At 49.4% G+C, this 13,702-nt stretch overlaps 1 protein-coding gene across 8 annotated transcripts in view; it reads right to left on the bottom strand.

Annotated features, from left to right (window-relative positions):
* Positions 1–2,233: 2,233 nt before the first annotated feature.
* HMGXB4 (HMG-box containing 4) overlaps positions 2,234–13,702 on the bottom strand; it is a 32,191-nt gene continuing 20,722 nt past the window's right edge. For 7 of the 8 annotated variants that reach the window (XM_072655862.1, XM_072655863.1, XM_072655861.1 and 4 more), the window contains 5 exons: positions 12,974–13,038; positions 8,461–8,569; positions 8,117–8,286; positions 4,938–5,060; positions 2,234–4,305 (listed from right to left, as the gene is read on the bottom strand). In XM_072655862.1, the coding sequence (XP_072511963.1) occupies positions 4,261–4,305; positions 4,938–5,060; positions 8,117–8,286; positions 8,461–8,569; positions 12,974–13,038 (512 nt within the window). In that variant the 3' untranslated portion in view covers positions 2,234–4,260. The remainder of the gene's footprint in view (positions 4,306–4,937; positions 5,061–8,116; positions 8,287–8,460; positions 8,570–12,973; positions 13,039–13,702) is intronic. The other variant, XR_011977403.1, reaches the window with a different exon arrangement.

Below are 13,702 nucleotides of genomic sequence, written 5' to 3'. Positions count from 1 at the left end.
TGAAAAGATTGAAACTTTTTTTTTTAACATGCTAGGCAATTCCATGAGATTGGGAGCTTTCTGAGGGCAGGGACTGTCTTTTGTCACTTTTCGTATCCCCAGGGCCTTAGGATGGTATCTGGCATACAGTAGGCACTTAATAAATGATGACTGAATTCTTGCCTCTCCCTTTCAGTAAGTCCTCCACATGGAGTGAACTAAAGGCCTTCCTTTGAACATTTTGGGCAGGCCAGGGCCATGGCCGCAGTAGGAAGGGTCTGCTTTCTGTTTTCTATTACCCTTCATTCTCACTAACTGACTGGCTCTGTTTCCCATTTCTACCTTCACACCGTCAAAACAGTCACTCAGATGTCACCAAATGCTTGGCTTAGATGCCATTTGTAGATGATCGTAGGCAAGTCATTCACTTACAAGCTGCGGTAGTGATGGTGGTGGGGAACCCAATGATCAACTAATCAACCAGAAGGAATTTATTAAACTCCCAGTTTTGCAGGCCCTCCCTGTGCTCAGAGCTCGGGGTACAGAGACAAAGGAAAGCAGTACATTCTAATGGGGGTGGGTCTTGGGCCTCCTATGACAAACTTCCCACTACTTAGGTAACATGTGGTTCCACAACTTGTGAATTCATTTGACAAGTATCTGGAAAGTGTTGACGCCCCTCTGCTGCCCTCTTCCATCAGTGCAGGGAAGACAGTCTGATCCAAACCTACTTCCCAGCTAGGGCTGAACAAGGTGGTCTACACACATTTATTGTTTGATTAATGAATTCTGGCTAGTTTCCACACCCACTAATAGATTCCTCCATAAATCAGCCTCTTCCCATTTCTATGGTTTCTTCTCTCTTTGTACTAGGTGGCTCGCCAGTCCTGCTTTCCAATCCCAAACACCCTCCCAGGTCTTTGCAAGGTGGTCTCCTATGCCTGGAATGCACTCCTTCCAACTCCACTTTAAGAACCCCAGCTTATTTCCAAGAACAGTACAGTTCAGCTGCTCCTGAATCAAATCAAATGTTTAATTTACTTCTGTCCTGTTATACCCTGCCTCCGCTATAGCTCTTTGAGGGTAGCGATTGTCCTCATGGCCCTAATGCCTTGAACATACATAGTGGGGGCTTAATATGACTTGAATTTGATTTTATCCCACAATAAAGGCACAGGAGGCAGTATGGCTTAGTGGATGGGGCTAGTCTCAGAGTTAGGAAGACCTGGGTTCCAACGCTTCCTCAGACACACTGTGCCTGTGACTCTAGATAACACTCTTAAGACTTAGTGTCAGAGAAGGTGCTGATTTGCATTGATAGGAAGGAATTCCTTGAAATCACAGGTCTAGTCAAAACAAAGATACAATTTTATTCCTCTCAGCCTTGTGATATTTCTGCTCTGTTTTGTCTGAGTAATGTTTGTGTCTAGCATTTTCAGCTTTTCAGACAAGTCTTAATCCCGTTAACGTGAGGCTGAAGGGGGGGAAGGAAAGAAATCCATTAGCATGAACACTGAAAGCTGAAGGTTAACTCCCTGCAACCATCCAGGATGGGCTAATGTAGACACTGATCACTCTGTAAAGGAGGTTCCCCAGGGACCTTCTGCTAGCCACAGGCCTGAGGAGCGGGGTGAGGCAACCTTGGCGGTCTCCAGTTGCACCAACCAGATATTCAGCAGAAAGAGAAGTGACAGGGGAAGGTGGGAAAGGAGGCTGGAGTGGGGAATTAACAGGATCACGGCCCTCAGATTGGAAGGGACCTCATGGGCCATGGTCCAGAACTCTCATTTTAGAGATGAGGAAACTAATGTGGAAAAAGACTGGGTGAGATGACTGTCAGAAGATCCTGGTTTGGATCCTGGCCTTGAAACTTGCTGTGTGTGATCATGACAGATCAGCCTCTCGTCCTGAGCCTTAGCTCCCTCATTATTCATGGGGGGGGGGGGGGGAGGAAGGGGGAAGTGCTTTGCAAAGCACTAGAGAGAAATGAGTTTTTACTGAGTGGGGACATTTTCCCCAGAGTGTTAAGACTTCCTGTCCTTGGCGCATGGAGAGGGGAAACTAGTGCGCTCACAGTGTGAAACCTGACAGCACAGGTGGATGTGGGGTCAGGAAAATGGCCAAGGTTGATGTTGTATTAGAAAAAGAGGATGGAATTCTCAGTGGAAAAGAGAAGAGGGGCGTGGTATGAGTTCTCAAAGCATCTAACACCTGCTTTGTAGCACAGGGAAAACAGATGAGACGATACTCCAAATATTAAAAATGTGGGTTTTTTTTAATATATAAGTACAAAATTTTATTTCTTTATACAACTTTAATGGGATTTGGACCAAACCACTAGGATTTGTTTAAAAAACCAAACCAAAGCAATGGTATAAAAACTGTAAGTAGGTCTGAATCCAAAGATTTCCCTCTAATAGTACCAAATGCCACAAGGTACAGATTATTATACAAATGTGTACAAATTTTAAATACAAATACAATAGGGTTCGGTTTTGAAAACAAAACAAAAACAAGAATGGGCCCACATCAGAATTTTCTTACTCTACAAATGGCAAACTTAGAAGGAACCTCATCTGGTTCTGGATCCAAGTCTCAGCATTCCCTCCTTGTTAAAATGGAAGCTTTTACTGGTGTGCAACAAAGCTTTGGGTCAAGAGGCCAAGCCAGCTACTTCCCATCCCTGCCCTTTCCTCCCTGTTTTCCGGTGAAACCACACAGCAGCTCTGAGTGGTGAGGGGGCATGCGTACGGCTCCTAGCAACTGTCCCAAAACTGAGCTTGGAGATGGCACAGCTATGTAATGGGAGCGGTGAGCCTTAGAGGCTCCCCAAGAACTTCCTCTGACCCTGCTGGGCTGGAGCCTAGGGAGAGGCCAACAAGCAGTGGTCCAGGAGGCAGATCGCAGAGGCCAGACCTCCTGCTCCCAAACTTCAACAGCTTTCTCTCCTACGAGAAAGTAAAATGATTCTGGTTGTGTGGAAACAAAGCTAAGAGGGCATGAGCATGCACATACACACACACACACGCACGCAGGTACACACACACGCGCACACGCACGTGCACACACACACGCCTTAGCCCTTTACCTTCTGCACAGCCCACACATTTTTTCATGAGGAGTCAGAAGCCTAAAGGAATGATTCTTCTCTGTCAGAAATGCCTCAAGCTACAGGTGTGTGTGGAGGGAAGATGAGGGAAGGGATGGGAACAGGAACAAATCTAACAATCTGAATCTTCCACATGCTGCTGCTGGTGGAGGTTTCTTGTTATTAAATTATATATACAGAAATTTACAGGATAAATTAAAAACTAACAGATTTTAAAGAGTTAAATATACATGATTAAAATGCACACGCATACAGACATACACACACATATACAAAACTACCTAAGACTCAAGTGCGTTCCTATAGCTCCTATGTGCGCAGAGGGCAGAATTCTCAGCACTCCCACGCTGGAAGAGCCATGCTAAGCACACGATGTCTTCTCTTGCCATGAAGCACCTGAAGCAGTGACCATCAGGAGGCCTCGGTGGCACAGTGAGTCCGGATTCCAGCCCTGGAGCCGCCAGCCCCTGCCACAGCATCCAAGTAAGTGCGGTTCCGGGAAGAACTCTGGCGCTGGTCCCCCGAGGGACGGTGTGCTGGCAGAGCTGGCCCACCTGGCACCCAGGGCTGGAGCTCTCCTATGTCCTCAGCCTCCATCCAGACGAATGATGGGACCCAGAGCTAGTCATCCCTTGCCTGAGTCTGTTCTTTCCCTCCAGATGGAGATGATTGTCATCTCCCACCTGGGGGTGAAGTGGAGATGGTCACCTCGAGTTGAAAGGATTTGTGTTTTCTCTCCCCTCTCCCCATCCCCTTCTTTCCTAGTACACTTCAGACTGCAAGATCGATAAGGCAAACGGTCAATGATAGGTCTGGGGGAAAATACTCGGCTTGGAACAAAACCACCATATTTTATCTGTCCATAAAAGAGGTGCCTTCGGTGCGCAGAACACCCCCCCAGGCCCCCAAGTTTCTGTGATTTTAAGGCAGATTGATCCACCACCGGAGAAAAGAAAAGTAAAACAAAATAAAAACCCAAACCCACATTTAAGCCAAAGCTCCCCTTGGCTGAGCCTTCACGTTCCATAAAACTGTTAAAAGTAGGTAGTTACAATCCTATGTATATATGGTATATGTATTAAAAACATTAAAACCTACACCCAGAAGCCAGCAAAGAGTGCTAGAGGAGTCCATGTCCACGTGAGCCAGCAAGGGGGCAGAGTGAGGATGTGTCAGAGTCCAGGCATGATGTAGGCGATGTTGTCCAGAGTGTTTGACTGGAAAGGAAGAACATGGCACTGACTGAGGGGAACCTTATGAAAAGCTCTCTGTGCAGGGGAACTAGGGGGGGTCATTGAAGGGCCCAAGTGAGGGACCAGAGATGGGGAGGGGTCAGTGAGAGCCTCAGGACCCAGAGCTTGGAGGGGTGGTCAGGAGAAAAATCAGAGATAGAGGGGGATCAGTGAGGGGCCCAAAGGAAGGAACAGAGATGGAGGGGGATCAGTGAGGGGCCCAGAGGAGGGATCAGAGATGGGGGGGTCAGTAAGGGGCCCAGGGGATGGATCAGAGATGCGGTGGCCAGTGAGGGGCCCTGGGGGAGGAACTATGAGCTGCAGAACTGCTGGGATTTCTCTTTATCCCTGTTTGGGAGAGAGAGAGACCTGGAAGAGGAAGGGGAGGGCCAGAGTGGGCATATACCTCTGGGGCAACTGGACTGTGTCTGTTCTTTCCTAAGCCTATTTAAAGAACCTAGCTCTCACTGCTGCTTCCTTCTCAGTGTGGCATCCCCTTCCCTCAGGTAGACAGTGTGGAGAATGCATGCTGGGGCATGCACACGCACACACACATGCACACACAGCAGGAGCTACCCAGGGGCCCAGCACAGACACCCCACATAGGCATGACTCACCAGGACCTGCTTTGGGCAGCCGTTCAGCTCTGGCAGCTGTGTGGTCAGGCAGGCCAGAGGGCCGAGGGCACAAATGATAGAATCGAGAAGAACTGAGAGACTTCCGGAAACAGCCACCATCCCCTGCAAAGAAAGGTCATGGCAGTTGGTCGCCCCTCATGGCCCCATTGTTGCTTGGCCATTGTGAGCACACAAAGCGTGACACGTGGTGTGATGGATCCACAGCTGGTCAGCGTGTCTGTGGCCCTGTGCATCTTACCTGTATGCAGCCTCATGGTCACTAGGGCCTGGAATCAATGTTCGCCTTCTGAGGGTGGTGCAGTAGAGAGGGCACTGACATGGGTGTGAAAGCCTGGATGCCAAGCCTAGCACTGCCCTTCATGACCTGAGTGACCTCCGGCGACTCCTGGCTCTCTTCAAGCCTGTTCCCTCATGTGTAAAATGTGAGTGGTATTTACATTTTCTGTTGTGGTGAAGGTGCTGGGAGGATACAATGCTGGGCAAAGCCCTTTGGGGTGTACCTGTCCAGGGATGTACAGGCACCAGCTAGCACCCACTTCCTCTACTGCCTGTCCTAGGTCAGGGTGCTGAGGGCCTCGTCATGTCAGTAAGACACAGAGCTGCTGTGCCCAGACTGCAGGACCAGAGGAATGGTGGGACTGCATCTGTCACTTGTGACCTAGCTGACCTTGACCCCCTGGCTTGACCTCTTTTGGTTTTAATTTCCTTATCTAGGAAAAAGCAATAATCCTATGAACAAATATGAAGGGGTATTCTACTTTTATCTCATGTGCCACATGCCCATTGGATCCCATGTAAGGTACACTGTGGCCACAGAATGCTGCTATGTGAATGCCAACAATTACTGCTCACACTTCTGGGGAGGTAATGCTATTGCTTTGCTTTATTGCAAAACATTTTAAGAATGATCTAAGTGGTGTTATGATTTTGGAGTCAGGAAGTCCATGGTTTGAATCCTACCCTAGACCTTAGGTCTAGCTGTGTGACCCTGGGCAAGCCATTTCACCTCTGCCTCAGTTTCCTCTTCTATGAAATGTGGATAAATGTGACATGCACCTGCTGGGGCTGCTGGGAGGGTTAAAGGATCACTCTGCCAGCCCATTTCACCTCTGCCTCAGTTTCCTCTTCTATGAAATGTGGATAAATGTGACATGCACCTGCTGGGGCTGCTGGGAGGGTTAAAGGATCACTCTGCCAGCCCTTCTTGTCACTCCTCCTCCCTAGTGCTACCAAAACAGACCACCCCCCCTCCTCCAGGCAGCCCTGTCCCATTGCCTTGCTTTGGGATGGCAGCATGGCCTGGGTTCCAGCCTCAACTAGGCCAAGTCCCTGCACATCATGGTGGGGGGTGGCTGCACCAGCTCTTTCTACCAGGGTCAGCTGCATCTCAGGAGACAGATACTTTGTTGGTTGGCCTTGGGGCCCACACTGGGCCCTGGAGGCCCTGTTCCTATCTGGCCCATGCTCAGCCTGCCGTTTGCAGAAAGTGCTGGATGAGTGCTGAGAGAGGCAGAGGCAGGCCCCTCCATGGGCTAGAAGTTAGCGTAGGCCTTGGGCCCTGGGCCGGCTGTAGGGATGTGCCTATGCCTGCATTTCGAAGTGGGATGTAACAAACACTCTTAGCTGACCTGTGCTGAGCCTCCAGGACCAGAGATTTAGTGCCACGCCAGCCGTCGGACACAGGCCAGCCAGGGAAGGACTGCTCCGTCTGCTTTACATGACACTCTTTTTATTTTCCATTTCTTTCCTGGGGGAGAGAACTGGCTAAACTTAAGGGAAGAACAAATGCTGGGGCAACTTCACCAGAACAAGGAAAGGTCACTGGCATTTAGGGTGCCCGACTTTCCTGGGACTGAAGATAAAAACCATCCATCCCTCCAATCCTTCTGTCTTCCACAAGTCCCAGGTCCAACACTGTATTTATCTGCTGAATAAAGCTGGTAATGACTTCCCTTGCCTCCCAGGAGTGGCTGTACCTTCTCTAAGCTTAGGGGGATTTCCTGGCTGAAAGTCACATTAAGAGAAGTGATCGAACTGCTCAAGTCGTCTACAGAAAGCTATCCAAAGGCTCGAATGCTGAGTCAGTCAAAGAGGGAGACCTGGGGAACGATGAAGAAACTCCAGAGTGACTCTGTGGGGTACCTGGTGCTCACTAGCATGCCCAGAGCCAGGCTGACTTACGTGCAGCCAGCGGAGGCCCTCAGATGGCAGGAAGCACAAAGCCCTCCAATGATGATCATGCTTCCAATTCAAGCCTTTTGGGAGATTAGGAATTAGGAAAATCCAGACTCTCCCAGGTCAATATAGGCCTTGGTGACCGAGTGGTTTGAGCCCCCAGGCTGTGAGCAATCAGCCCAAAGGGGCCATTTGCACTGACAAAGGCAGAAGACAGTTCTCTGCAGATTATAGGATTTTAGAGCCAGCACCAGAAAAGCACATCTGAACGTACCCGGCTTGACAAGCTTTACAAAGCGGCAGCAGCCTCTGCATCCCATGGATTCATGAACCCCCAGTGTTCATACCAGGAGCCCCGGCTACCCTGACCATGCTGCCCCTGACGAGGCATAAGGGTGCTTCTTCTTGGTGCTTTGGTTTAAAAAAAGCCAGCCTAATGCAGATTGCTGGCCAGGAAGCAGAGGCTAGTTATCCCTAGTCACCAGGACCATCCTGGACACTCCAAGCCCAGGCTTATCAAGCACCCTCTCTGTGCCAGAAGGAGGAAGTTACAGTTTGAGAGGGGGTTAAGACAAATATTTACATGACTATAACTGAAGACAGAGAGGTACAGACAAGATGCTGTAAGGCCCTGGTTTCATGGGGTAGGCATTGCTATGGATGATACCAGCAAAGCTGGGGAAGAGGGAGCCCCTGAGGAAGGGATTCAGGGTGAGGCCACTGAGAGGGAGGCTCTAACTCAGAGGGTAAAGGGATGCTGCTCAAAGACTGTGGGCAGCAAGATGGTCTAAGCAAAGTTCTATTTTAAGATTGATCTGGAGGGAGGGTGGTTATATCATAACAGCTTATGGATGCTGAGGACGTATATGTGGTCACTGGGAGGTCAAGGGTGACTTGTGAGAAATCACTTTCTCAAGCAGTAAGGCAGGGATCAGGTTGGAGGTATCAGTAGAGCCTGGTTGAGGCCCGGCCACCATACTCACCTCTGTTTCTTGCAAGCGGTGACCGATGAGGCTCAGTGATTCTCCTAAAAGTTGGAGGTGTGCGGCTACGTCGATGGGATCTGTCTCAGGGACTTTAGCTGGGGAGGAAGATGACACTACCGTGCTGGAAGGGGACTTTTTATGTGGCGACATCACTCCAGTAGGAGAAGCTAAGGCCAAAGGAGAAGAAAGAGGTGAGACTTGGCTACTGAATTGGACACCAGAGCCACGGCTTCTGTTATACCTCTGAAAATCCCCACACTTCCCCTGCCAAGGCCCTCCTGGCCTCCACTCTGCACCCCCACTCCCCACGAGCCTTCAGTGGAGGCTGCCATCGCTCCCACCTTTGACTCTCATGGCCCCCTCAGAGCCAGAGGCTGCCTTCCTCTTCACTGTGGTGGCCTCGGCCTTATTCTGTTTGTGTTGGAGGTACTGGGCCTTCTGCTTCCAGACCTGTGCAGATAGCAAAGGGTGGGGCAGTCAGGAAAGATGGTCAGGCAGAGGGAACAAGAGGGAAGAGGTAAATTAAAGTTGGCCTGCTGGACTCAGCCAGGAGGTCCAGGGCTGAGGCTCCCATAGAGCTGATTATAGGAGGGTAGTCCTAGGGGGAGGGGGGAATCTTGTGAGATGGAGGGTCACAATGAAAGTCCAACTCTATAGATTTCACAATGAAGAGGAGTAATGGCAGGGCTAGGGCCCAGGGCTAATCCACCCTGATGAACATGGTCTCCCCCCACAGGGAGCTGTGGAGATGGCAGTGTCAGCAGCAGGAGTGGCTCCAGGGTTAGGCAGATTTAATCTCCAAATGCAGAATTAGGGTGCTCCTTGCTTTCATTGCTCCCCATAACTAGAATGACCTCCCTCTCTACAAGCTGAATTGTCCTTCAAGGTCTGACCCTCATTTTGCTTTCTGGAGCTCTCACACAGCACCCCTCTCCTGTCCTCTCTCTGTGCTGTGGCTGTAGCAGGCACTGCTGCTCTGTTTGTGGGAGAGGCTATGAGGAGGGCCTGGGGGTTGTGAGTGAGGGGACCTGGGGCCAGCCTCGCTCTGACCCTGACCAGTGAAGTGGCCCTGGGCAAGTCAGGTACTTCCCTGGGCGTAGGTTTCCTGATCTATAAAGTGGAAATAATAATGATAGTAATAATTTATGATCTAACTCACAGTGTTGGTTGTTGTGGGGAAAATGTTCAATGAATCTGAAAGCATCCTAGAAATGTGAGTCATTACTACTGCAAGTTCCATCAAGGCAGGGACAGTGGATCACCTCTGGGCTTCCTTCTGCCTATGGTACTTTGAACACGGTGGCCAGTAATAAATGGCTGCTAAATGAATGCATGATTGACAAATGAATACTTGCTCTCTGATCATTAGATGGTTCTTGACTCTGGAGACAGGAGCCCCTAACAAGTGTGCCAGGGGCCTCCCTGGGCCTGCCTTTCCTTGATGAGGTTGTTTCCTCATCTGCACCCTCGGCACAGCAGCCCACCACTATGGGAGGGTCAGGCAGGCACTCTGCAGCCGCCCAGCTTGATGCAGATTTCATCTATGGTGATGCCACCTCTGTGCAGGCCTCAGATCTCATACCACCAGCAGGGCTCTCTGTCTCAGATGATGCTCTCTGACCTGTGGACTCTCTCTCCTTTGAAGCCCAGCCTTTTGGGCCCAAATGCAAGACCATTTAAAATAGGCAGTTCCTGATTCTGAGGAGCGGGAGGTCTCGGCTCTCCAGGATATGGAGAGAACCTGTGGTACTGTTTGGCTGCTTTCAGAGATGTCTGTTAAGTGTGTAGAGAACAGGAAGGAGAGAGAAGACCTGAGATGGATACTTTTTTTTTTTAAAGGGAAAAGGATGGTGCCTTGAAACCAGAGGTGGTTGAGCTTGACTTCAGCTCCTGGCAAAATTCTAGATGGTCTTACTCCAGGGGAAGGATTGTAAGCACTTAGTAGAGGTCTACAACAGGCTCTACGCTGAGCCCTGGGAGGAACCTGACTCCACCCATTTTCCATGTCCTCTCTTAGGGCCCTTTTCAGCACCAGAGTCAGAGACCACCTGCCCATGACTATGCTGGGGAGAGAGCTGCCCCTCAGCATCCCATGCCTGTGATAGCAGTAGGGATCCTACTAGCTATCCCTCCCCATGTTAAAATAGGGCCACTGAAAATAAATAAAATCTTACATAAAGAAAGTAAGGGAAGCAAGAAGTCACTAACAGCTAGCATGTTCTTATCCTGAACAGGTCATGACACGTTAATCTGATTTCCTCCAATGACAGGCTGGTTGCTAGGCTGGTAGTCCATTGCTACAGACACAGCGTTCCTGCAGCTTAGCCAGGGACAGAACAAAAGCGCTCCATATAGTCTTATGAATGAGACATGGGTTAGATAAGAGCACGGTGAGTTGAATCTGGAGCTGATTTAATGACTGGACCTAAAGAGTGACTAGGCTGCTGAAGAACAGGGAAGGAGGGTCTGGTGTAATGTTGTAGGGATCTCTCCCTGATCCTGGGCTTGCTGCATTTTTATCAGTGACTTTGACAAAAGGAGGGACGGGACACTCACTCAATATAAAGATGACAGGAAGTGGAATGGGATAATGAAAAGGTGAGATGCTAAGGTTAGGATTCCAAAACGTCTGGTGTGATGGAGCGGTGAGTTAATCTAACAGGGTGAAACATAACTGGGTACATGCCCTACCACCAGAGCTAAGGCTACAAGCTTCAATGTTCTCATCTGTCAGATGGGGATGAAATGTTTCCTTGCATCCCTCCTTGGGTTGTTGTGGGGAGACGACACAGGGCTTGGAGACAGTGCACATGAGAAAGAAATGGGAGCATTAGGAGACAGCAGGACCAGCCCAAGACTACAGTTTTTTTAAAAAAAAAACAAAACCAACAATCAAAAAAACCTCCCCCTCAGATTACCTTTGGTAGCAAAACAATCAAACAAAAAAACAAAAAACACATTCACACTCAAAGAGTTCTCCCCAAATGTGAAGAGAAGTGGGTTACCATAGGTCATGGTGGAAGACATCCCACTGGGTCAAGAAAGCTACACATACAATCACAGTCAAAACAATTCTCATTCCCTTGAAACATTTGGTATAGATAGCTCTGCCGTCCAAAGTATTTATAGCAATACAATCTTCTCTAACTGGATGTATTTGTAAACATCCAAACATAAGATAAAATAAAATATTTTTCTCTTGAAGAGAGAAGACCTAAAGGTCTTGAGGATATAAGGTTGCAAATTCAAATTCCAAATAGATTTCAAATGACTAATAGTTTTTGCTTTGTGCCTGTGACTCAAACAATTGCACAAAGGACTCTGCTTTTAGGAGGATGCCCTGGGGTGGGCCCTGGGGGGTCTGGAAGGAGGGAGGTCATGCAGAGCCCTTGCATTGAGGTGGGAGTTGGAGAGTATGGCACAGGAGAATCTTCTGGGGCAACTAGGGATGTAGAAAGGAGGCCACCCTGGAAGGGGGATCTGACATGCTCTGTGTGGCCCCAGGGGCACAGAGGCAAACTGAGGCTAACAGCAGAGTTGCCCCAAAATGCCTTGGGCCTTCGGCACTAGTGACCGTCTGAGGAGGGGGCCCTTTCAGGGTGATACAGTGGATTTTTTGTCTAGGTGGGGCTGGCCTTGGGGTCCACATGAAGGGGGGACATTTCCCTTCTCAAGAGGTTTGGTTTCTTCATTTTTACTATGGGGACAACACTCTCCAGGCTGCTTCCCTCATGGGGATGTTGCAAGGAAAGCATTTTGCAGCCTGAAATGGCACAGGGTCTTTGTGTGTCATGCCCCAGACTGGGGGTCCTTTCCAGTGCTGTTTCTGTTTGGTGGGGGAGTGTGCCCAACAAAGAAGGCTCTTGCCATGCTTCTCATTCTGAGGATCAGTTAAGTTGGCTCCTTGGGTCAGAGAGTTTGGGATGAACCCAACTCAAGGACATGGAAGGAGAGACTGCTGAGGAAAGCCTTGGGCTCCAATCACCCTCTCAGGGCAGCAAGGGCATGGGACTACAAATCATGACCACTGTGCTCTCCAAAGAATCCAGACTGCAGTTGCCCCAAAGGGGCCCAGTGTGTGTAAGGAGCAGGCATGGCCAAAGATGTGATCATCGATGTAGATGCCCAGAACAGGAGGGGCAGCAGGAGCACCAAGGGGCAGAGCTCTGTCCAGGGTCAGAGGAAAGCTCCCATTGCCTTGGGCTCATCCTCAAGGTCAGATTCAGGGAAGGATGCAGGTCAGAATCAGACAGAATGAGAAGGCACAGAGAAGCCATCAGCTCTCCCACTTGAGAGGCAACTGTCATCTCTGAGACCAAGATCCAATGCAACTAAAGGTCCTACACCTGAGGGCTCTAAGAAGGGGACTTGTTTCCACAAGGTTCTGGCCACAAGTCTGCTGAGGTGTGGAAAGCTATGAGCTTTCTTAGTGGAGGGAAGACATATACCAAGTTAGTCAAAATTCTATTTAGAGGCAGCATGGCAGTGTATAGCATAGGGTACTAGACCTAGAGATGGGAAGCCCTGGGTTCAAATCCAACCTCACGCTTACTGGCTGTAGGCCCTAAGCAAGTCATGTCATCCCTTTTCCCTGTAAAATGATGGTGCTGGGTTCAAAGACCTCCAGCTCTAGGGTGCCATGAAATGACTTGGCTCTGGTAGGCACAGAGTCATTCCTCCAGTGGTTCACCAGGAGTTGACAGCCATGCTGAGGGGTGGCAAGTTCTGCCCACCACCATCACTCAGCTTCTGTGAGCTGAGACCAGAAGAGGCTCAAAGCCCCGCTGACGGAGCCAGAGCTTTTAGGAGTATTCCAGCCACATCAAGCTGCTAAATGATAATTCAGACACTTACCAGTTTGTCTTTTTCTGGCAGCTGTTTCCATACTTCAGCCAATTTCTTGCTTAGTTCCCCAAAATCTGGCAAAAAGAAGGAAAAGAAAAAAGGTAACTATCTATTATGGGTAAGCAACTCCATTAAAAAAGAAACAAAAACAGGTAATAAGAGTGTGTGTAAGCGTTTAGGAAGGTCATACTTGAATTCCTATCCATCTGTCTCTGGATGAAATGTGCCGGCTGCTAGCCTGGCTTGGAGAGCATCTTGCCCCAAATCCCCAAGAAGCCTGGCTCCCAAAGGTCCTCTCTCTCTCCACCATACCAAAGAACCTGTAATAACAGGTCCCACTGACTTAGGCTTTCACATAAAGAAGGAATCTCTCAGACCACTCTCTACAGGCCAAGATCCAAGGAAACAGAACTAAAGCAGTTTCTCTCCATCCTCCTGCCTCAAAACCAATCACCACACTAAGGACATCTTAGTCTGTATAGCACTTCACACATCTTAAGGAACTTTCCCTTCAGCGTTTCACTTGATCCTCACAACCACCTGAGAGGTACGGGAGGCAGGCAGTTTTCAGATGAGGGAGCTGAGGGTCAGAGAGCACTGGTGGGCTGGCCCAAGGTCACAGAGGCCAGTGGGGGAGCCAGGGCTAGAACCCAGGGCTCTTGACTTCTCCTGGAGGGTTGTTATCACTAATTCAGCTGCTTAGAAAGGACGGAAAAAATGTCTATCTGTGGCAGTGGC

This window comes from Notamacropus eugenii, chromosome 3, assembly GCF_028372415.1.
Source record: "Notamacropus eugenii isolate mMacEug1 chromosome 3, mMacEug1.pri_v2, whole genome shotgun sequence".
Classification (NCBI taxonomy): Eukaryota; Metazoa; Chordata; class Mammalia; order Diprotodontia; family Macropodidae; genus Notamacropus; species Notamacropus eugenii.
Note: the sequence above shows the minus strand (reverse complement) of the source record. Positions and strands in the feature narration are given on the sequence as shown.